This window comes from Epinephelus fuscoguttatus, linkage group LG23, assembly GCF_011397635.1.
Source record: "Epinephelus fuscoguttatus linkage group LG23, E.fuscoguttatus.final_Chr_v1".
Taxonomy (NCBI): domain Eukaryota; kingdom Metazoa; phylum Chordata; class Actinopteri; order Perciformes; family Serranidae; genus Epinephelus; species Epinephelus fuscoguttatus.
In genome coordinates, this window is record NC_064774.1 from 33,043,236 (window position 1) to 33,067,628 (window position 24,393).

Sequence of the window (24,393 nt, forward strand, 5' to 3'; positions counted from 1 at the left end):
CCCTTCCTGGCTGAGAATCTTTATCTTCAGGCGTGTTTCCTGCGTTAGGTTCCTTGTTTTAGCCATTTTTGTGTCTGAAGAACGTTCAAATGTGCTGTGTACTAAAAGAAATTGCACTTGAAGACCTAAGAGTGATTCTTAATGCAATATTTCACAAATGCATGGGGTGTCCGAAAACTTTCTTCCACCACTGTATATTCTGAGTGTAGTGGAGTAGAAGCAGAAAATGGCATGAGATTAAAATACCCATGTAAAGTAAAAAAAAAACAAAACAAAACCCAACAACCTCAATTTAGTACTTAGTACAGTACATGAGTCAATGTGCTGAGTTACCTTCCACCATTATTTAGCAGAGGGATGCGAAGTAACTGAAATTACAGTAATTGGGATCAGTGGAACGAATAGTATTTCTTTATTCCACCAATTTAATAGTATTAGTATTAGTAGTAATAGTAGTATAATATTCATGGCCACCAATATTGACTTAACATTCCTAGGCCATGGAAATAACACACTGGAAATCTTGAGTTGGGTGGTGTTCCCCTTTAAGAATAGCTGAGAATGTGTCCCTCTTTGGACATAAAAAGTAAGTCAGTCACAACACACTGGGTGTGTCAACTTTGTGTTTCAGGTTTATTAAACCACTTTTCCAGAAAATCATGTGGTTTACCAATTTATTTTTAAAAACATTACAAAACTTAGAAATGTGCACTCAGTAGAGTGCAGATCTGTGCCAGGAGGCCACCAGAGCTGATCGCTGCCACTCTGTCCCACCAGGCTCCCTTTCAGTCAAAAAGATAACAAACTTTTCTTCTTTTTTTGTCTTGTATCTTGCCTAACTTTAGTGAATCATATTACATCAGCCATGGAGTAAGTCTGCAGATGCTCTAGTTCAAAATGAGACCAAACTTTTCAATGGATGTCGGTGTTTGAGCCACAATGAAGACTAAAATGTGACCTGCAGATTCAGAAAGGCTTCTTGTTTTGAGCTGAGACAACTTCCAGAAATGTATTTAACTAAGTGATTTGGCTGAGGACTTGAAGCCCTGACTGGTTGCTCAAAAGGACTAAACAGTCAATGGCAGTATAAAACATTCAATAAAACAGTTTTTTTTCAATAATTATAAATCACTGCAAGTACAAGAGGTCCATGAGCATACTGTCATACTGTGTACACAAAATATTAGGCTGATGGGTCCAGTAGTATGTGAAATTAGCTGCAGGCTTACATCTGGTGGAGACAATAAACAAACCTAGTATTACAGAATTGTTGAAGCCTTTGAATTCATTTGGGAACGGAAGAGAAGCCATTCTTCTAAATTCTAGTGGTGAGGAGTCCTCAATTTTTAGATTTGGATCTCATGCTGTGTCTTCAGTGTTGTCTGATTCTATGAACGTTGAGCACAGCAGTAAAATATATCTGTATTAAAATATATTTTATTCAATGAAGAACACATATATTTCACTCATATCTGAAAGTATATCTGTAATTTTAATGTTTACAGATAAGCAGTGTTCTTGAGTGAGCTGACCCTGTGTGAACTTTGGTTGGAAATACAACAATTGAGTTAAGTTGTAAAACTCCACCTACACTCAGTCAAGTCATATCCTTATATAACCCAGTGTAGACCTTTCCACAGCAGAAATTCAAGATTATCGCAGCAGGAAAAGCCCAGCTGTAAGTGACAACATTAAAAATCACTGCTTTCCACTTACATAAGTTAGATCCAGAGTCCTGGTATCATGCATGCCACCTCCCTGTCATGGCTTAATGGACACTTGATGGAACTGAGTCATTGTTAACCCATTCAGTTTCACCTGTGCTTTTCCTGCTGTTACAAGTCAAACCGCCTGCAGAGAGAAAGGACTATGGATCTTCAAGATTGGCTAATCAGTTCCTGAGGACTCTAAATGGGAGTCCATGACCCGGTATGATGACATCAGCGGTACGTAGTGCCTCCTGGCGGTTGACCTCCTGCACTGCAGTGTTCATACTCAAATCCCGCCAGCTGTCTTCATCTGAGCAGCACTCAAATAAGTCCCCTGCAACAAGCACTGTGCCCACTGAGGTTTCCGTCACCTGGACGCTGACATCTTGTCCTGTGTGGCCTGGACTGGGGACTACAGTTACCTGTGGGAGAGGGGAGACACTGTCAAAGCCTAGGGGAAAACCAGCAGAACATCACAAGAGGCTACAAAGCTCCGTCAAAATCTGACTCCTCTTCGTTTTCATCGTATACACGCACACACACGCATGTATTCAAAACTGGAGTCAAAATTTCCTAGGATGATTTATGTGTATGAACATATTTGTTGCACAATTTATTTCATACTTTGACATCATTTAACATGCACATTTTTCTTTTCCTGTTCATCATTATGAATTAAGACTCCATGTACATTTTTGTTAAACTTAATTTCTGAGGTCCATCCACAGTTTGTACAATATAAAGCTGTCTTTCCTCACTGTAGTGACAACCCCCTCCCTTCCACACTCTCCCTTAATTCTCTACCAAATTTCATTTAACACATTTAATTGAGATGTAAAAATTATTGAAATCTGAAATTCATTGAATACATTTTATTTGGTTAAAAAATGTTTAAGTTTACAAAGAGAACACATTTAGCTGAGGTTAAAAATGCTCATAAGGATTTGTTAGGGATGGGTTAAGAGGTCGAGAATAAGTGTAAGGTTTGGCTTGGATAGTGTATTAGTGTAAACTTGGTGCTTTTTGCAAGCTGGCCAGTCCAGCTAGCAAAAATGGCCTGCAAAAAACACCTGGAAAAATCCAATGATTTTATGGTTGATTATTTTATGGAGCATACAGAGCATACACAATGCATCTCTATTGCAAGGTTAGAGCAGTATAATCATGTTCCCATAAAAGGTTTGTGCTATCTATCTATCTATCTATATGTATATATACACACACATATATATATATATATATATATATATATATATATACACACAGGGTACGACCCTGTACCGAATTATTGGGCGCAGGATATTATTTTATTTTATTTTATTTTATTTTGTTTTATTTTAATTCCGTTTTTGCGAGCCGAACAATTTAAAATATCTAGTTCCCCGACGGACATAACTGAGTGACGGACCGAGTCCTGTAAATCTCCGCTTTCACTGTCCTCCGTTTGGGAACACTTTGGTTTCAGGGTAAAATACAAAGATGGAAATAAACAAGTTGACAAAACCAAAGCAGTGTGCCGACACTGCAGAACAGCGGTCGGGTATGTACTTGGAAACACGTCTAACATGCTAATGCATCTAAAGCGACACCACCCGAGTTTGAACGTTAACCATCATGACTAGAAAAAGCAATCTGGTGCAAACTACGATATTGTCGTCGTTTAAAAAGAAAGAGCGTTTCCCTGACCATCGCACTAAAGAAATAACCAACGCCATTGGAGTTGAGTAAAATTGTTTAAGCTGCACTTTAGATATAAGCATGTTTTGTTTACTGCACTTTAACAAAGTGGGAAAGCTAAGTAAGTTCCTAGTAAATCTGAATCTGAGCAGGCTTTAAAGCTGACCAGCTGCACTATACGTTTTATTTTAATTGAGTAAAACTGTTTAAGCAGAAATTTATATTTATATTTTTCATTCAAAAAATGTGTTAAAAAAACTGCAGGATTTTATTTTTCACTTTTATATTTCTATTTTCATTCAAACAATGTGAAAAAGCAGGATTTTATATATATTTGTTTCACTCAAAAATTGTGTAAAAAGAGTTAACTGCTGTGGTGGTATGTTTTAATAAGGTTACCAATAAGTAAAAGATATTTAATAATTGTCTATTTTTTTCATTACTGTACCGAAAAAAAAAAACGAACCGTGACTTGTGTACCAAGGTACGTACCAAACCGAGATTTTTGTGTAATATATATATATATATATATATATATATATATATATATATACACATATATAGATAGATATTTATGATCTTATGATGAAAACTAACTAAAGCTCATGTCATTTTCCTTGCCTCATGCATTGCAGGGTCAACTTCCGCTTCCTATATATCTTGCCACACCCATCTACGTGATGTCACACCAATGAGAGCATGCAATTTTGATTACGTGGTTTCAAAGTTATAGAGTGCCGAAGTCACGCCCCTTCCGGTAGAGCTCATGGGACCATAGATCGGAAAAAATATGAATGGCAGTGGGGAGAGCAATATTATCTTTTGTTCCCGTTTGAGTTGCGACATGAAATCTAAATATGTTGTTAATGAATTTAAAACATAAATTTTAAGGTCAAGAAAGTCAAACTTTGTTGTAAAACTGTTGAGATATAAGCTTTTGAAAAAAAACGTAATTAGAAAAACTACATCTACGGAGTAGATTGCTTGGAGTGACTGCAACCTGGCACAAAACACACAGACATCCTCAATCATAAATTGATTAATCATAAAACAGTGGAATTTCAGAGGGGAGGCCAAGCTGCAGGAAGCGAGTGAGAGCTATGACATCACATACGCGATCTCCTCCTGTGTACTCTTGAGTCTTTCTGGTTCACTCCTACTCCTGTCATTTTTACCTTCCCGGCTGCTGATCAGAAATGAACAAAGACCCCGCTATCACAATGCACTCATATGCACGCAAAGCTTTAGAAAACCAGCTCGAGGTTTTGGATGGATTATTAAACCCCGAGAACCCATCTACAATACCTGAGGAAAACATTAAAGATCGATGGCCAGGAAAGAAAGCAAAAAAATTGTCCAGTGAAGGAGACGACGAACAAACTGTGACAAACTCTGCCTTAATGACAGTGATGGAGAGAATTGAAAAAATACAGGAAGAACCCCTCAGAAGACTGCAATCTCTTGAAACCACTGTTAAAGATAACACACAAACAATTAAAAGTATTACTGACTCGCTGGAGTTCCTGGGGAAACAAGTGGAAGATGTGACTCTCCATGTGGACTCCCTGCAGAGTCAAGTAGAAACACTGGAGAAAGAAAAGGCGGTGCTCCGCGACAAATGGATTAACCTGGAAGCTTACCAAAGAAGATGGAACCTCCGAGTGGCTGGGATCCCCGAACAGGCCGGAGAAGACATCAAGAAAACCATCATCGACATCCTCGGCATGGTCTCTCCTGACATCGCTCAACACCTGCACTTCTCTATGGACATCGTCCACAGGCTTGGACCCCGCTCTGCGGACCGTCTCTCCAGCCGCCGCATCACTGTGCAGTTCCTGTCTCACACCCACCGGGACAAGATCTGGAGAGATGCGCGAACCTCTAAGCTGCTCAGGGAGAGGAAAATCAAAATCTTCGAGGATCTGACCCAAGAGATGAAAGATGCAAGGAACAAGTTGTGGCCGCTGGTGGAACAAGCAAGGAAAGAGGGAAAGAAAGCCGGATTCAGAGGCTCCTATGCCCTCATTGACGGTAAAAGGTTCACTGTGAATGATATGAAAAATGACACTTAGTCCGGGGCACAATTTGCACAGAAGAAGAAGACCCCCCCCCCTTCCCTTTTTCCTTCCTTGTTTATAATGAACCTTTTGTTATAATTTAATTTTTGAATTAAATTGTTGCCTTACCCTGGCAACTAATTGACTTTCTAATTGAGTTTCTCCTTCAAATCCTCCCTAACTAAACCCTCACAGTTCAGGTGACCTGGCTTCCTAAGCAAGAATTACTCTCTTTATATGCAGAACCTGTCGTAGGTAGGTAGGTAGGTTTATTTTATTTGATATGGACATCACAAACACATTGAGACTGTCCCAGTGGACAGACCAGATGCCTTTGCTTAGGTGTGTGTAGCACACGTGCTAATTTTCAACACCAGTCCATAGGCGGCTTTTCTGAAAACACAGAACATATAATTAACGTAGAAGCCTGGTGTTTTTGTTTTTTTGCACTCATCCTAAGAGAGGTGTGTGAGTGCCCTGTTTTTAACTTTAAGATGAGGGGGTTCATGAATTATTGCATTGTATTTCTGGTTATCTATCCTGGTTATCTAAATATCCTAACCTGCTGTTTGTTGTTGTTGGTGATTTCAATGTTACGGTAGACAACTCTGTAGATAGATCGTCCCCCAAAAATAGAGCAAATTCTCTCTCCAATGTCATCTTATTTATGCAGAAATTTCAATTAGTAGATATCTGGAGAAAAAAGAATCCAAATACTAAATCCTATACATGGGCTAACAAAACTGGTACCTGCAGGTCACGAATCGACTACTGGTTAATCTCAAGTAGTCTAGATGAAAATAATATCCATGTTAACATCTTGACTACCCCGCTCACAGATCATAAAACTATAAATCTTCAAATTAATTTTAGACCCAATGCCAGTACCCACCAGAATTCATATTGGAAACTCAACAACTCGGTCTTAAAACATAAAGTTGTTACAGAAAAGATTCAGTTTCTAATAAAATGTTACTGGCAAAGGGCCTTGAATGATAAATGTTTCCAAAAAAACTGGGAACTACTGAAGTTCGAGACAGCAAAATACCTAAGACAGTATGGATCCTCTCTGGCCAAACTAAGAAAGGAGGAAGAAACAAAAGTAATTACCAAAATTGCCACTCTTTCTCAGTGTATGCCTGAAGATTTAACAGAAGATGACAAACAAGAACTAACTGAGCAGCAGCTCAAGCTAGATGAAATATACAGAGTTAAAGCAGAAGGAGCTTATGTGAGATCCAGAAAGCAATGGTTGGAAGAAGGGGAGCAAAACACAGCATATTTTTTTAGGCTGGAAAAGTCACGCAGCAGAGCGAACTGCATTCAAAAACTCAATATAGATGGAGCTGTCACAGATGATCCACAAAAGGTATCCAATCACTGTTTAATGTTTTATAGGAACCTGTATAAATCACAATATGATGAAAATGCAACAAAATATTTTTTTGGACATCTTTCTCAGTTAAAATCTATTAGTTTTGACCAAAGGGACCTCTGTGACAAGCAAGTAACCTTAGAAGAAGTCAGATTGGCCATTCAGCAAATTAAATTAAATAAATCTCCTGGAACTGATGGCTTGACATCTGAATTCTACATAACATTTTGTGATAAACTTGCCCCCTTCCTCCATGGTGTATTCACTGAAAGTATCCATAATCAGACTCTTCCTCCTACCTTATATCAAGGGCTTCTAACACTTATCCCTAAACCTAATAAGGACTCACTCCACATTGATAATTGGTGACCAATCTGTCTCCTCAATAATGATTATAAAATCTAGCTGGAATCTTTGCCAAAAGACTTAAAGCAGTACTGGATGACATTATTGATGAAACACAAACAGGATTCATGAAGGGCAGACATATATCTAACAACATAAGACTTGTTCTGGATCTCATTGATTATGCTGAATACTGCCCTGATGACAGTTTTATTTTATTTTTGGACTTTTGCAAAGCGTTTGATACCACTGAACACAAATTCATGTTCCAGGCACTACAAAAATTTGGCCTTGGTAAATATTTTTGTTCAGCAATAGAAACCATATATAAGAAAGCGAATTGTTCAATTAAAATGCACACAGGTACTTCTCCACGTTTTGATTTAGGTTGTGGAATCAGGCAGGGTTGTCCTGTGTCACCATATTTATTTCTGATATGTGCCCAATTGCTCTCTGACTTTATTAAGCAGAGCCCCATCAAAGGGATATCTATAGCAGACAGCGAAATCGTCATCAGCCAACTGGCAGATGACACTTCCTTATTTCTAAAAAATGCCTCACAAATTTCAGTTGCTGTTAACCGAATTTCAGTTTTTTCCAGAGCATCCGGACTTCACCTGAATCTTAGTAAGCGTGAACTGCTCCCACTCAAAACCTGTAATAGTACATCCATCTCCAACATACCTGTAAAAGAGTCTGTCACCTATTTGGGAATCACCATCAACAAAAACACAAGCAACAGGTGCCCTATGAACTTTAACCACATCATAGAAAAAACACAGAAAAAAATCAACTCTTGGCTCCAGAGAGATCTGTCCCTTCAGGGCAGAATTCTTTTATCTAAAGCAGAGGGCTTATCTCGGCTCACCTATACAGCAATACCTTTGGATGTAAATAAACAGACCACTGCAGCAATTGACAAAATTCTATATAACTTTGTGTGGAAAAACAAAATTCATTATATAAAAAAATCAACTTTAATGAATTCCCATGAAAATGGAGGATTTAACTTTCTTGAACTTCATTCCCAACTACATATTTTCCAAAGTTGGTGGCCTTAATTTTTTGTTACTCTGCTCCTACAATATTGAAAAACTCCCCACAAAACTAGCCAACTTTCATAAACAGATACTTCTTTCCTGGTCTCTGGTTTATAAACATAACTTCACCCCCCCATAGATATTGTATTTGGAACAACAGGGACATACTGTACACACACAGATCACTTTTTATAGAGAACTGGTTCACCCATGGCATAACTTTAGTCAGTCAGCTTCTCAGACCAAACGGCACATTGTTATCATACTCAGAATTCTTAAATAAATACACATTTCCTATTCCTCTGAAAGAATACGCAATAGTATTTGATGCAATACCCTCTGGTGTAATTATGTTGTTTAAGAATGTCACATTACCTGAAACTGACCCATTACCTCTGGAGCCTGTGCAGACAGAAGTCGGGCGAATCTGCTTCTCAGTGAAAAAGAACAATAACCGTACTGTACGTGCACTATTCCAAAAAAGAAATCATCAGTACCCCCAATGCCGTATCATACTGGAACAATATATTCACAAACCTGATTTGGAAAAACATATGGTCCCTCCCTTGTAAATATTTCATCACAAATAAAACCAAAGAAGTAACCGTCAAACTCATCCACCGAATCTATCCCTCCAATCTATTTATGCAAAAATATAAAAAAGACATAAACAAATTCTGCTCCTTCTGTAAACAGGCTCCAGAAGACCTTTACCACCTCTTCTGGTCATGTCCCCACCTGCAGATTTTTTGGAACAATGTCACTACCTTCATCCGTCAGCATATTGACAACAATTTTGCTTTGGAGTATCGAAATGTATTGTTTGGTTTCTTTTCAGTCCCATCCTCCCAAATAGACCAATATTACATAATTAATTTAATATTATTTTTAGCCAAAGCTCATATCCACACCTGGAAATTCAGTAATCAAATACCATGTACTTACCGTCTTGAAAAGGAAATCAAATAATACATTAATACAATTACTCAATCTGAAAACAAGAAAGCCATAAAGACTCTAGAATTATTTTCTTTGTTTCCATGTTTTTGAAATGATTTTGTGTTGGCCTACCAGAAACATATTGTATATTTTGTTTTCTCTCCTGCACTTTATGATTTCATGTAATCTTTAATTGGGATTATTTTATTTGCGCATGTAACCCCCACCCTCCGTTTATCTCTGGCAATGTGAGTATGATCAATAAAGAAAAAACAAACAAACAAAAAAAAAAACTCCTGAGTCTTTCTAATTAAAAAGCTTATATCTCAACAGTTTTACCACAAAGTATGACTTTCTTGACCGTATGACGTATGTGACGTCATAGCTTTCGCTCGCTTCCTGCAGCTTGGCCTCCCCGCTGAAATTCCACTGCTTTATGATAAATCGATTTATGATTGAAGATGTCTGTGTGTTTTGTGCCAGGTTGCAGTCACTCCAAGCTGCAGGAAGCGAGCGAAAGCTATGACGTCACATACGTGACCGCCTCCTGTGTAGTTTTTCTAATTACGTTTTTTTCAAAAGCTTATATCTCAGCAGTTTTACAACAAAGTATGACTTTCTTGACCTTAAAATTTATGTTTTAAATTCATTAACAACATATTTAGATTTCATGTCGCAACTCTAACGGGAACAAAAGATAATATTGCTCTCCCCATTCACTGCCATTCATATTTTTTCTGACCTAAGATCCCAAGAGCTGTACCGGAAGGGGCGTGACTTCGGCACTCTATGGCTAATCAAAAATTTTCTTTTTTTCTTTTTTTCACTCATCAGGTGAGAAAATAAACCCTGTAATTATACTGCCCCATTTGACCTTGTGTCCCAGTCACCCTTACTTCACCCTACACTCCAAGAATCTCTTGATCTCCTCTTGATGCATGTTTTTTAAGTTGTAGCCTAGAATTTTGGACAGTGACTTTCAGTTTAGGTCTGTTTTGAAGACTTCTGAAAGGACAAATGTGTTCAAGCTAATGAGAAAAAGTGGACGACTTCGGCCTACTTAAACTACTGTCATACCCAGTTATCTTACCTGCTTATCAATGGAGTACGCCTGTCCCTCTGCCAGCTGGTTGGGACGGTATGTGTCCCCTTCACTGACGTCATATCCCACAATCATCACTGCTGCTGGAAAAACACTCAGATTACCTACATGGTCTGAATGTCCGTGAGTCCCCACCACCACGTTAACGTCCCCTGGTTCCAGACCCCTCTCTTTCAGTGTCGTTAGAAGAAAGTCCCGGTCCCACGGCCCTCCGGTGTCCACCAGAATAGTCCTGGGTCCTGTTATGAGGGTGATGGTCCCGTCGGCTCTAAACGTACCGTCGGTTTGAGGGAGACAGTATCCGGCTTTAAGGACGGTCACGGAGTACGGCTGACCGGGGAAGTCCAGCTCTGACAGGGGGACAGTCTGAAACTGTCCACAGGCCACTGAACTGTCTGTCCCCGACATCTCAGCATGGACAATCAGTTACAGCCATAGACATCTACTTTCACTGTTAGATGCAAAGCAGCAGGACAGGCGCACACTGCCACCTGCTGGACCGGAGTGTGCATGATCATGGCAGGAAGTAAAAGTTCTTAGGTAAAATAACACTTTATTGATTCAATTTCCACACGGGGATTTTATTAAGCACACACACGACACGGCAGCTCAAGGGTCAGAGGCAAGAGAGAGAGAAAAAAAAGACTGAGCCATAAATACGGAAAAGACAAAAATACAAATTACTCTACAACAACCAGCAGCATCCGAACTGCATGGACTTTCTAATATAAAATGGAATACATGGCAGAAGAGAGGCTCTGGCTGTGTTTTTACGGAGGCTATAACTTCACGTCCTTCAACATTCCATCTCTGTGTTTTTTGTTTTGTTTTTGTTTTTTATTTAATCTTTATTGAAGATAACAACAGCAGAGTTATTAATACATACAAACATTCAAAAAAGAGCCAGGGGGAATTTCAAACAAAGATATCAGATGATGAGGACAAAGAAAAAGTTTTTGCAGCTTTCTTGTTTTAGGAATCAGGTATGCTTTGGATGTATTGTTCAGTCTCCTTTTCAAAGGTTATGAATGAAGGTTTTGAATGAGGACATTTGGCCTTGTGAATATGATATTTCCCTAAGATGATCAACAAATTTATTATATAATTATTTCTGTTTTTTGCTTTGGTTGTTATGGAGACTGAACAGTACCTAGCCTACATCTTTCCAGCACAGAAAAAAAAATCAGTCAATCTCGGCCGTAATGTAGCCTACTGGGTTATTTCTGCCCAGAAGGTGGCAATAAAGGGGCAATGCCAAAACAAATGCAACATTGTTTCAGGTTCAGACTCACACAATGAGCAGTCCACGCAAATAACTTTCTTAAATTCTAACATAAAATGCTTGGCAGGGTAACTATGAAATCATTTAGAAGACACCTCCATCACTTTATTAGTATGGGAGGTTCCACACATTGGTCCAGTGCAGGTCACCAACAAGACCAGTCCAGTATTGAACAGCAGAGTGGGAAGTGATGATATCTGTCTGAAATAATCATCTACATTTATGTGGGGAGAAGTTATGTTTATAAATTAATGACCATGCCAAAAGCATTTGCTTATGAAAATTTGACAAGGATTAGGGGGAGTTTCTCTATTTTGTAATCACATAGAAGAACATATACAAGACCTCCAATGGTAGAGAAAACGTATTTGGGTATGAAGTTCCAAGTGGATGTGGGACTATGCAGAGATTGTTTTATCCAATTGACTTTAAAGGTATTATTAAGAGTAGTGAAATCAAGAAGAAAATTTAGACCACCAGAATCACAAGTGTTCATAATCACAGACGTTTTTACAAAGTGTGTCTTGCTCTTCCAAATAAAGTGGAATAATAATTCATCAATGACATTACACAGACATGGGGATAGCTGCATAGGTAAGGTGAGAAAATCCCTCTGCCTTAGTTAATAGTATTCGTAGTTTCAGAGATAAATCTCTCTGAAGCCCAGTTTTTTCCTTGTCTTATCAATAAACAAATTAAAATTTTCAGAGCATCTATCTATCTATCTATCAGATTCTTCACAATGGTAATAAAATATATGCAAATTACGTTCCCACTTTTACGCAGATGATACTCAGCTCTACATATCCATCAAGCCTGACACGTCTCATCAACTGACTAATCTAGAACAAAGCACACAAGAAATCAAACAATGGATGTCATAAAAAAACTCCACCTGTGCTCTTGACCCCTCCCATCCACACTTGTTAAAGGATAACTTCGGTATTTTTCAACCTGGGCTCTATTTCCCCATGTGTATGTTCGCGTATGATTCATAGGTACAACTCGTTTTAAAATTGGTTCAGTATTGAGGGAGGCGGATGCAGCCGGGAGCCGCGAAATGAGCTAAAACGGTAACGGGGGCAAATGCGTCCCGTATAAGTTTGCACATTAAAAGTGCTTTTTTTGCCACTGACCGGTTCAGATCGCCAGTGTTATCTTTGTAAACAGCATACTAAGCGTTTCCCTTACCTCTGGGCTGTGTGACGTCATCTCGTGAGAGCTTTGCTCCACTGTTTCTGTAGCTCTCTACTCGTGGGACAGCCGTTTTCTTGAGGAAGAGGTGTTTCAGGATTGGATGTCTTCTCTTCTTCGGCTGGCAGTAGTCATCTTGGGAGAAATGAGCACTGCAGACCCAATGGTCTGCAAGGCGCAGTGTCTGGACAGGAGTGTTAGCATCCATTTGTAGCACAACTAGCCACAACTTCAGCATCTCGCCGTCCGACAAAGGCAGCCTATGAAAGTTGTACGGGGTGTTGCGTGACATCCTGTTCTTGCAATTCGCATAAGCACAAACATGAACCATTGTTTTCAATCAATGCAGTAAAACTCTCAACTGTACTCTTCAGGCAACAAGCAAAGCTCTCACGAGATGACATCACAGCCCAGAGCAAGTGAAGGGTAAGGGAAACATTTAGCATGCTATTTACAGAGATAACACTGTCGATCTGAACCGGTCAGTGGCGAAAAAAAAAGCACTTTTAATGCGCAAACTTATACGGGACGCATTTGCCCCCGTTACTGTTTTAGCTCATTTTGCGGCTCCGGGCTGCATCCGCCTCCCTCAACACTGAACTGAAATTTTAGAACGAGTTGTACCTATGAATCATACGCACACATACACATAGGGTCCAGGTTGAAAAATACCGAAGTTATCCTTTAAGGACTGCCTCCCTGCCGTCTCCTCAATCATCCCAGAAATGATCAACTCATCCTTTAATTTCGGTTCAGTCCCTCAAACACTCAAACTGGCTGCTGTCACCCCTATCCTCAAAAACCTGGACTTGATCCTGCCAACATGAATAATTCCAGACCCATCTCATATCTCCCCTTTACGTCAAAAATACTGAAACATGCTGTTGCCTCACAACTTAAAGCCCACCTCTCCTCCAATGACCTGTTTAAACCATTTCAATCTGGCTTCCGCTCACAGCACAGCATGGAAACTGCCCTCCTCAAATTCACCAACAACCTTCTCCTCGCCACAGACTCTGGTCACCTCTCAGTTCTTATCCCTCTTGATCTTACAGCAGCCTTTGAAACACAACCACACAATTCTCATTTCCTGCCTCCCATCTTCCCTCAGCATCACCAGTACTGCCCTCTCCTGGCTAAGGTCTTACCTCACAAACTGACAGCTGTTCATCAGTATTAACAGCTACACTTCCTCCCTTGCTCCTGTGTCCCAAGGCCTCCCCCAGGGTTCGGTGCTTCGTCGCCTCCTGTTCATCCTTTACATGCTCCCCCTTGGCAACATTATTTGCAGCCATAGTCTCAACTTCCACTGCTATGCTGATAACATCCAGCTCTACATTTCCACTACATCCATCACCACTTAAACTCTGTCCACTCTGACCACCTGCTTCAATCAAGTCCTGGGTGCAAGCCAACTTCCTCAAACTGAACTTCGAAAAATCTGACATGATCATCATCGGTCCCAAATCCATCACCAAAACCTCTTACAACTTCTGCCTCACCGCTGACAATTCCACTCTGCATTCCTCCCCACACATCCGCAACCTCGGATTCATTTTTGACAACAACCTCTCTTTCGAAAAACATGTCAGTCACATCACCAGTACTGTCCTTTTTCTCCTAAAAAACCTAAAAATACATAGATCATCTCTGCCCATCACTCTCCCCCTCTGCTGCCGCAACTCTCATCCATGAACTCATCACATCCAGAATTCACTGTGACAGCATTCTTTATGGTACACCATCCAAAGTCCTAAATAAGCTCCAATACATCCAGAACTCTGCTGCCCGTCTGCTCACCCATTCCCGATCCTGCAATCACATCACCCCTGTCCTTCAGAACCTTCATTGGCTCCCTGTCCCACAATGCATCCAATTCAACGTCTCTCTCTTCACTCATAAAGCCCTCCATAACCAGGCCCCATCCTACCTCACCGACCTGCTCTACCTTCACACTCTTTCCTGTAGTCTCTGTTCCTCTGATGCCAAACTCTTGACTCCATATCTCCGGACCAAGCACTGGACCTGGGGCGATGGAGCCTTTTCCATAGCCACTCCCTCCCTCTGGAACTCTCTCCCCAAACACATTCAAGATCGCTCTGACCTCTCCCAGTTTAAATCCATCATCAAAACTCATCTTATCAAAACTGCTTTTAATGTGTTAGTGATGTGTGTATTTTACTGTATTCTATTTTATGATAGTTTCTAACTGATGTAAAGTGTCTTTAAGTACCATGAAAAGCGCCCTTCAATGTATTATTATTATTATTATTATTGTTATGTGACTATCTTCTGGGCCCTATTTCAGAGAGCAGGCTCAACAAACTCTGAGCATAATCCCAATCTCTGAGTTGACTGAGCCTGAGCTGGGAAACTCTGAGTTCCCCTCATCTCAGGCTCAACATACTCAGAGTTTTCACTAATCCTGCTTTCTGAAATAGGGCCCTGGACTGATTTTCAGTATGGATATCCAAAGAAATTTTGGCAAGAACATTTCACTCAAAGAACCTGATTTGTTAATAATATTCAAAAATCCAAATTTCTCCAAGAATGAACAATATATAATTAATTTGCTAGGCTATATATTTTAGCATAATTGTATAGTCATACAGTAAATTTCACTCATATCCTGCTTTCAAAAAAGCACCAGATCTAGATACATATCTTAAAATAATATCAAACTTAAAAATATGTAATTAAAACTAATGACTTAGTGCAAATCTTATAACTTCATAACTAATAAGGTAAACCCCTGTCTCTGTGTTTATGTGTGTGTTCATACAAACTGTCTATTTATTTTTGTCTGGTTTTGTACAGTTGCATCGGTTTACTGAAGTCTGTGCTTCCTTGTCTCATTATTTTTCATTTATAATTTTTGATCATTAAGTACCACTTACAACGGAATGTACTGATCACTGAGTGCACTGGGTTAAAACTGTTAATACAAAGTTAAAAATAAAGTTTAAAAAAAGTATGATGTATCTGGCGCGGTTCGATGACGTCATATTAGCGCTAACATAACATCCATGTGGAAGTGTGTGGTCAAGTTAAACCCATTTGTTGAGTTGATTTTCTCGGTTGGTTTGACTGTCTGTGGTTGGATATCTGGGTATTAAAGGGCTTTAAAAAGAGTTTCGTTCTGAGTTAAATTATAGTTAAGAACTGTGATATTAAATGCTGCCAGTTAGCTTTCTGTACAGAGCAGCCGACGCGCTAACATCAGCAGCTAGCTGACAGAGCAACATTAGGCAGCAGACATCAGTCTTCTCTTCTCTTCCCAGATGGCCGATGACAGCGTGAAAAGTGAAGCTCCAGCCCAGCAGGAAAATGAGAATGGAGACAGTCAGATGAGTCAGAAGACAGAGAGCGGTAATGGAGAAGCTGCAGAACAAAACCAAAATGTGTCCAAAAGGCAAAGGAAGAAGCTTCTGAAGCAGCAGAAATGGGAAGAAGAGAGGGAGCTGCGAAAGTAAGTTCGCTCATTGTAACGCTGTCCGCAGCACTGTCAAAGTCAGTGATGGATTCAGACACAGAGGCTCGCAGTCTATTGGTTTAATATGTGCTATTGGACCTCTTTAAGCATTGTGGAAATCTCTTCTGCTAAATGACCAGGTACAGTAGAAGTCAGCAGTGATGAAAAATCTGGATTATTACGATTTGTTACTGATGCACGATATTGGGTTTTTGCCAATATCTGATATGCTGATATGTAACAACTTATTACCGATATATATACATTTTTTCTCCCAACCTAACTTTAGTGAATATCAAGTTTCTTCTGTAGCAGAATTGACATCATATTATGCATGCATGCATGCATACTCTTATCATGATGGCCCACCAGCAGATGGAGACATGAAATACCGTGCTTTTCACTATATGTAATATTCACTCATTGTGCAAAATAAGAAAAGCATGTTGTCTGATTCTGATAATTCATTTTAAAGCTGATATCAGCCGATACCGATGACATGCCAATATTGTCGTGCATCCCCACAATTGCAGCTATATTCTTGTAGTTCCAGCCATTCTGTCTGTTATAGTAATGTAAATCCTTAAAATGAGTGCACCTAAAATGTTTTTAAAAATCTTGTCCATTATCACTATCATAACATGAACTGAAACTGCTGACTGCTGCATGTTTGTCATCCAGTGTTTCATTTGCCAGTCATCATAGCATCACAATATTTTGCATGGAGACATTGTATCGATACACAGATGCCAGGAATCAATATTTTATCATATAAATGATTTTTTGCAAATCCACATTTTAATATAACTTTTGGTACTAGAATAATAAAATCAATTGCTTTTTCACTCCACTAGATGGTGCAGATATATTTTTTTCCTGGTGAGGTAACCAGAGGTCTCAGTTGGCAGCATTTGGCAGGAAGTTCATCAAAAACAAAGAGGTCTGGACTTATTTCAGATTTTTTAACATGGAAGGAAAGGTGCATTTGGATATCACTTATGTGATTTGCAAGCAGTGTCATATGAGAATAAAATTCTCCGGGAAAACTAAACCTGCTCTGCCAAAAAATCAACCAACACCGTACATACTTCCATCCAATTCTGAGAGAGCTAAGAAAATAACACAGTCCATCACCTACCTCGTGTGCAAAGATTTGCTTTGCATCATATTTTGCTGCAATAAAAATGATTTAAGGGGCGGCACGGTGGTGTGGTGGTTAGCACTCTCGCCTCACAGCAAGAGGGTTGCCGGTTTGATCCCGGGCGTGGGAGCCCTTCTGTGCGGAGTGTGCATGTTCTCCCCGTGTCAGCGTGGGTTCTCTCCGGGCACTCCGGCTTCCTCCCACAGTCCAAAGACATGCAGATTGGGGACTAGGTTAATTGGTAACTCTAAATTGACCGTAGGTGTGAATGTGAGCATGAATGGTCGTTTGTCTCTCTGTGTCAGCCCTGCGATAGTCTGGCGACCTGTCCAGGGTGTACCCTGCCTCTCGCCCGATGTAGCTGGGATAGGCTCCAGCCCCCCCCGCGACCCTCAAGAGGATGAAGCGGTTAGAAGATGAATGAATGAATGAAAATGATTTAAGTCAATGAACAGACTGAAAACTTTATCTTATGAGGTAAAACTGATGTTGACAAAGTTTCCCTTTGGGAAATAATTTGCAGTTGAAAAGAAATATTTTATTACAATACTCAGCATATCACAATATTGTATTGCGACCTAAGTATCCTGATAATATCATGTCGTGGGTCCTCTGGCAATTGCCACCCCTGATGAATACCCATGTTACACATGTTTTATGCAAACATCACACCATGAGTCTGGTAATAGTCAGCATTTAATTTTTTTTTATTAGTATAAGAAAATCTGTTCTAACAAATCTCATGGAACATGCAAAACCAACAATGAATTGATCCAACCCAGTAACAAGTAGAATATACTCCAGAAATAATAATTACAGCACAGAGTGTGTATTTACTTTAGACATTAGACTAAAAAGCGTGAGTCTGCAGCATGCTGTCATATCATGGCCCACATTTATCTGTCCTGTGCTTTCTGCTGCAGGCAGAGACGGAAGGAGAGAAAGCAGCAGCGTCGCTTACAGAGGGACAATCATCAGGAGGAGAAAGGAGGAGAGATCCTGAATGTTAGGAAACGTCCAAGGAGAGACGTGACTCCCAGCTCACTGAGGCTGGTGGTGGACTGCAGTTTCGATAACCTCATGCTGATAAAGGTGAACAGCTCTCCGGTCTATACTGAGATATGAATCGAGGTACTGACTTTCCTGATCAATAATCTTGTTGTGTTTTCAGGATGTACGGAAGCTTCACAAACAGATCCAGCGGTGCTATGCTGAGAACAGACGAGCCTTGCACCCGGTGCAGGTCAGTGACTACTGGCTGACATGAAACAGCAGAGACAGTCCTGTGTGATGTCTAACAACTACTCTCACCTCTCCAGTTTTATCTCACTAGCCTGGGAGGACAGCTGAAACAGAGCATGGATGAAAAGGACAAAGGATGGGTAAACTGGAAGGTAAGCATGATGCTACAGTAAATGACATTTACATAGATTTGAGTTTTCACAACCAAGCAACTCTTTTCAGTCTGTCTTTGTTGGGGACAAGTTCCTTCAAGAAGGCTGTCCAACTGAATTTTGAGGTTATTATGTCATGCCCAAATGAACATCAGTCAGTAACTGACTTAAGGCACTGAAAAAAGTGCCATGATGTTAAAGAGCTCCTACACATGTACACTGATTCATAAGAGTGCCCCTGTTTGGCATTGTCTGAGTCATTATGGACAGTTGGAAAGAAAACAGATGAAAATAGATGCAGCAGAACCCAAGAGTTTTTTTAATTTCATAAATTCTGGTCATATGACCAAAACTAAAAACTTGGGAAGTCCAGGGTTTCAAAGTAAAAGTAATTTTATTGCTGGCAGAATCTATCTACGCCGTGATATACACTGAGTGCCTGCAGGGCTGTAGACCGTGACTATTTAGTCACATGTTGAGACCCTGGAGCACCAGAGCAACCTGCAAATATTATTAATAATGAAGTGGAGAGCTGTTAGTATGTTTACAGCTCACAGTGAATAAATCCTCATGTTTAAAGGTACAGCAGCAACAGTTTAACTTTCTTCTAACTGCTAACATCTGACTTCTGACTGGAAGCTTCAGGTTCACAGCAAAACATCAACACTTCCTGCCCGAGAAGAGCCGGGTGCTTTAAAATAAAAGCACAGTGGTTTCGATTTGACTTATTTAATTATAACAGCACTTTGTTTAACTTTACAACAACAGTACTTTATTTAACTTTATGATAACAGTACTTTAACTTAATTATAACAGTATTTTATTGAACTTTATTAAAACAGTACAGTTAGACTGTAGTGGTCCTTGCAATTTGAAAGCAATTGCCTTCAATTGCATAAATGTTTTTTTGATATACTTTGACTTGTATTAATATCATTGTACAGATTTTCTAACTGTGGGTATATTTTTGTGTTGCTTTTGAGTGCAGGACATCAACATTAAAATGGAGCACTACAGTGAAGTTATGGTGAAGGAGGAGCTGGTGTACCTTACGTCAGACTCTCCCAACGTGCTGGAAGAGCTAGACCACAAAAAGGCTTATGTGATAGGAGGCCTGGTGGACCACAACCATCATAAGGTCTGTCTGATTTCACAACACTCTGTTGGTTGTATTCCTGCTAACTGATTTTAGAGCAGTTTGTCAGATTCTGTCTGGGTTATGTGTGCAGGGTATCACCTTTGAGAGGGCGAAGGAGTTGGGGATTGACCACGCTCAGCTTCCTCTGAGCAGTTTTGTCAAGATGAACAGTCGGAAAGTTCTGGCAGTCAACCATGGTAAGGGCTAGTATCAGATCAAAATAGGAGACTGATATGAGCCTCTGCACAAGGTTTTCTGCGAATGGGTGTGCAGTGGTGTCCATTTATAGCTTAGTCACCATAGCTCGACACAGCAGCTTCTTAAAGCTTCAGATTTCTCTCTGTTTACATGTCCAGTACTCTGTATATAAAGACCGTACTGTACAGTTATGTTGTTTTTTTGCCATTCCAAAACCAGAAAAATGGGACAAAAGTGTAACAAAGGGATTAAGCAGTGTTTCTTCTTTAATGTTAGTTGCAAATGTTAGTATATCTGCCTAAGTAGCATTCTACCTACAGTTGTAACCATTATTTTGTGGGGTTACAGGTTATTTTATTAAAAAGCCCTTTTCAGAACTGACACATCCACAGTAGGGCTGCACAATATATCAAAAGCCCCGTTTCCACCAAACATTTTACGGTATAGTACCTTTTGAACGAAAAGTAATCCTTCAGACATGGTACCTAGGCCCTAGGTCCATTTAGTGTTTCCACCACAAACAATACTCTTAAATGTGGGCGGGGTTGGTGTCACTCACTGCTCCATCCAGCACTCCCTGTATTTCGTCTTCACTGGTGACACAGATGAAAGTCTGCACCTCATTTATCATCCACAGAACAAGGTTGCAAGCCGCCATTTTCGAAGCAAAATAGAACAGGCTGCAGTGAGTCTCTCTTGATTGAAGTTTTAAAAAATAGCAGATTTGTGCATTTAGTCCTTCTCAGGCAAGATCAGGGGTTTAGTGTTGCCGTAGCCCACAGGAACGAAGGTCAGCAATGCTTTTTTTAGTGAGGATTAGAATATATGCAGTTTGCATAATCCAGATGACATTAATGTGTATTTTTAAATGCTTGAAGATCCACTAATTACTAAAACCGTGTGTCATCCAAGAGAGACACTACAAACTAATGGTATGGTCAAAGTTGTCATACTGAAATTTAAGGTGTGTTGATGGAGTCAGTGGAAACTAGGGATGGGTATCGAAACCTGGTATTAAACAGGCCCCAGGCTCTAATTATTAAAGACCATAGTATTGATAAGCTTTGACAGTAACGGCTCTGCTACTAGTATTGGAGAGACATTCAGAAGATATATTTCTTGTTCATTTAGGTTACATAAACATTATCTTGTACAGTTTTTATCTCTCCAACTCCAGTTCCCAAATACATTTTTTGTATTTGGGAAATGTTTAAATGTGTAATTTGTGTTAGAATTATTGTTTTGTACTATATTGTATTCAGAATCTGAATCTCACTCTGAGTTACTGTTGTTGTTCACAAACTAAAGAAATGAGAGATAATTTTTCTTTAGTTTTTACTAAATGTATTTGCAGGCAAACTATTATGCTGACATATAAAACTGTATCACATATTGTGTTTCAATTCTTTGTTCTTAAATTTATAAGAAAATATATATATATTTTTTTACTAATTTGTTATATCGCTAATAATATCGTTATGACAAAAATACCCTGAAATATCCTGATATTATTTTAGGGCCATATCGCCCACCCTAATTTTCACCGGCTGCTGTCATTTTCACGCAAGGTCAGTTTCTTTTTGTTGTTTCCTGTTTTGTTCATAGTCTCAGTAAGTGAAAAGCATAAAACATGAAAGCAAAACATAAAAGCTTTGCAGAATGAAAGAGAATCAGCAAATTTCTCAAAATGTTGAACTAATAAATTTGTACAGTATCTTATTAGTAGTAACTTATATCTTATAAATTTTATGGGATCATCACACATCACAACCATATATCACATCTGACTGACCTTATTCTGGGTGGATGATTTTGGTGCTCTCTAAACTCAGTTTAACGTGAGATATGTACACAGACTGTATATATACGGATACTTATGCAGTCTGTGGTTTTGTGAAGTTTTCAGATTTGGAATTTTATTTAGCTTTCAGATACATTTTCAACATACATGAATAAAACCATAATTACAACCATAGAACAAAATTTAGTTTAATTCAGTGTGCATAGGCCGTTCACTGTCTAGGGTCTCTGATAGCAGAGTGAACCTAAAACAGAAAGACTTTAAAACTGTTTATTTCAATATTTGTTTACTTATTGTATCATATTGTCATTGCAATATTCAACAGTGTTATCGCATATGGCATGCATCCTGATATCGTGCAGCCCTACTGGAAACAATAAAAAGCTTGACAGGTGTAGCAGATGTAACTGATAGAGCTGTGTTTATCAAAGGCTCAGTTGACCAGTCTTACTCATGGCTGTTCTGTGGAAAGAGGTTGGATCCTTACTGCTTTGACTCCCACTGCCTATATTTGGTTTTTAAAATGTGCTTTGGTCCCTCTGTCAGTGTTTGAGATCATCCTGGCATACCTAGAGAGGGGTAGCTGGCGGGAGGCCTTCTTCACAGTTCTACCTCAAAGGAAAGGAGCTGTGGCTGTTGACCAAGACGGAACAACTACTCAGGAAAAAGAAGGGGAGGATTCAGACTCTGAGTCTGACCCTGACACATCGGACCAAACTGAGAAAAGAGCCTAAAACTTAGTTTAAATGGACAACTTCGAAGTTCAGAAGTGTTGTTCTGGGACAGCGCCTGGATATGTTGATGCTGAGGCTGTGTTTAAAGATATGTTTCTGTTCACTAAGCATCTGTTTCTTTGAAATTTAAGGGTTTTTTTTAACAGCTATTTATTAAAAAATTTACTTTGTGCCTCCTGTGATTGGGTATAACTTGTTGAATAGCTAATGGAAGTTTCAGTTTTGCTACAATTTTTGGCAGAATGTACAGCTGTTACAGAAAATAATTTATACTTTTTATTTGAAGAATTTTCATTCTGTTTTTTGTTAATATCAAAGCTAAAGCTGTAACTGTTGCTTAATGGATTCATTTAGAATAAAGATAAAAATGAAGGATAATGTCAACAGATGAGCATTATTGTCAATGGCCCTGAAATTCTTGGAATATTATGTTGTTTTTGAAAGTACAATATAAAAAAAATAAGAATTTTATAGAAGTCAGGGGAATATTACCCAATTTTGCAAAGGAGTTTTTATATTATAGATAAGTTATTAAATTACTGACTTCCATCAGGGCATATTATTCAAAAACATATCTTTTCACTGTTATGTGAATGACATGCAGATCTACTTCCCCTTTGAGCTTTGAGCAGTAAAGTAACTGAACTCAGTAACTGTCTTCACCACATCAAATCATGGGTGGCTGCAAATTTTCTCCAGCTCAATGAGTAAAACTTAAGTTCTTTTATTTGGACCACAGCACTTAAATGTCATGTTAAAAATCTTCGAGTCATATTTGATTCAGAATTGCTTGACAAACAAATCAGTCAAGCTTGACAAACAAATCAGTCAAGTTGCAAAATTAAGGTTCATGCAGCTGCGCACAATCTCCAAACTCAGATCAAATCTCTGTACCTCTGACCTGGAGAGAGTTATCCCTGCCTCGACTATTGCAACTCGTTATATTTTTATATTACTCGGTCTTGTTTATCTCGTCTTCAACTAGTCCAAAATGCAGCAGCAAGAGTTTTAACAAGGTCAGACAAGAGGGAGCACATTACCCCCGTCCTTGCCTCCCTACACTGGCTGCCTGTTAGTGACAGAATACAAAAGATTCTCATGTTTGTCTAAACAGCCTTGCACCCTCTTACCTCATCAGGCTTCTCTCCCCATATCACACTGTGAGAGAACTGAGATTGTCTGACCAAAGACTGCTGTCTGTCCCGAGATCCAGGACTAAGTGTTATGGGGACAGGGCTTTCTCCATCGCTGCCCCAAAACTCTCTTGAAATTCTCTTGCTTCCACCGGCCGATTATCCCCCACCACTGAGATTTTCAAGAGTCATCTTAAAACACACTTTTACTCACCAGCCCTGAATTGTGCATAGTGCGATTGTCATTGTTGCTGTTAGTGTTGTGTGCTGTATAAATAAAGTTGACTTGACTATAAGGGAATCATAAAAATACAAAAAAGGGCAACTACCCATGATTACATAGACCAGCTAAAATATACCTTGACACTGGCATATAGATTGCGTACAAAAATCCTGCAACCATACTTTGAAACGGCATCAACAGGTTTTCGCATCAGAAGCTCCACACACAACTTCAGTATGAAATATCTCAAAGACACAGGAACAGTTTATAGCAGGAGCATTAAAAGAAAAATCATGTTATAATAATTAGTTCTCCTGCTAGAATAGATTGTCTTTGCCATGGACTGAAACTAAATTATGGATTTGATGTAATACTGTAATGTGGAAAGTTTCTGGGTAAAAGCAAACTGGGTCAAAAGTTTTAAATATTCTTTGAAAGC

General features: G+C 39.3%; 2 protein-coding genes across 5 annotated transcripts; one reads left to right on the forward strand and one right to left on the reverse strand.

Moving 5' to 3' along the window:
• Nucleotides 1-610: 610 nt before the first annotated feature.
• On the reverse strand, nt 611-10,738 carry mblac1 (metallo-beta-lactamase domain containing 1). Of its 2 annotated transcripts, XM_049568909.1 has the most exons (3): nt 10,233-10,438; nt 5,027-5,429; nt 611-2,131 (listed from the first exon to the last, which is right to left on the reverse strand). In XM_049568909.1, exons 1-3 carry the CDS (start codon nt 10,304-10,306, stop codon nt 1,892-1,894), a joined length of 717 nt encoding a protein of 238 aa, XP_049424866.1. In that variant the 5' UTR covers nt 10,307-10,438; the 3' UTR covers nt 611-1,891. The 2 variants fall into 2 exon arrangements, with proteins under 2 accessions (XP_049424866.1, XP_049424867.1); XM_049568910.1 differs by lacking the exon at nt 5,027-5,429 and having other exon boundaries at nt 10,233-10,738.
• Nucleotides 3,123-22,982, forward strand: trmt10a (tRNA methyltransferase 10A). 3 transcript variants are annotated; one of them, XM_049568899.1, is made up of 8 exons: nt 3,123-3,249; nt 16,002-16,189; nt 18,257-18,425; nt 18,505-18,576; nt 18,653-18,727; nt 19,716-19,865; nt 19,957-20,062; nt 22,411-22,982. In XM_049568899.1, exons 2-8 carry the CDS (start codon nt 16,002-16,004, stop codon nt 22,596-22,598), a joined length of 948 nt encoding a protein of 315 aa, XP_049424856.1. In that variant the 5' UTR covers nt 3,123-3,249; the 3' UTR covers nt 22,599-22,982. The 3 variants fall into 3 exon arrangements, with proteins under 3 accessions (XP_049424856.1, XP_049424854.1, XP_049424855.1); XM_049568897.1 differs by lacking the exon at nt 3,123-3,249 and adding an exon at nt 15,727-15,797; XM_049568898.1 differs by lacking the exon at nt 3,123-3,249 and adding an exon at nt 15,738-15,829.
• The last annotated feature ends 1,411 nt before the right edge of the window (nt 22,983-24,393 follow it).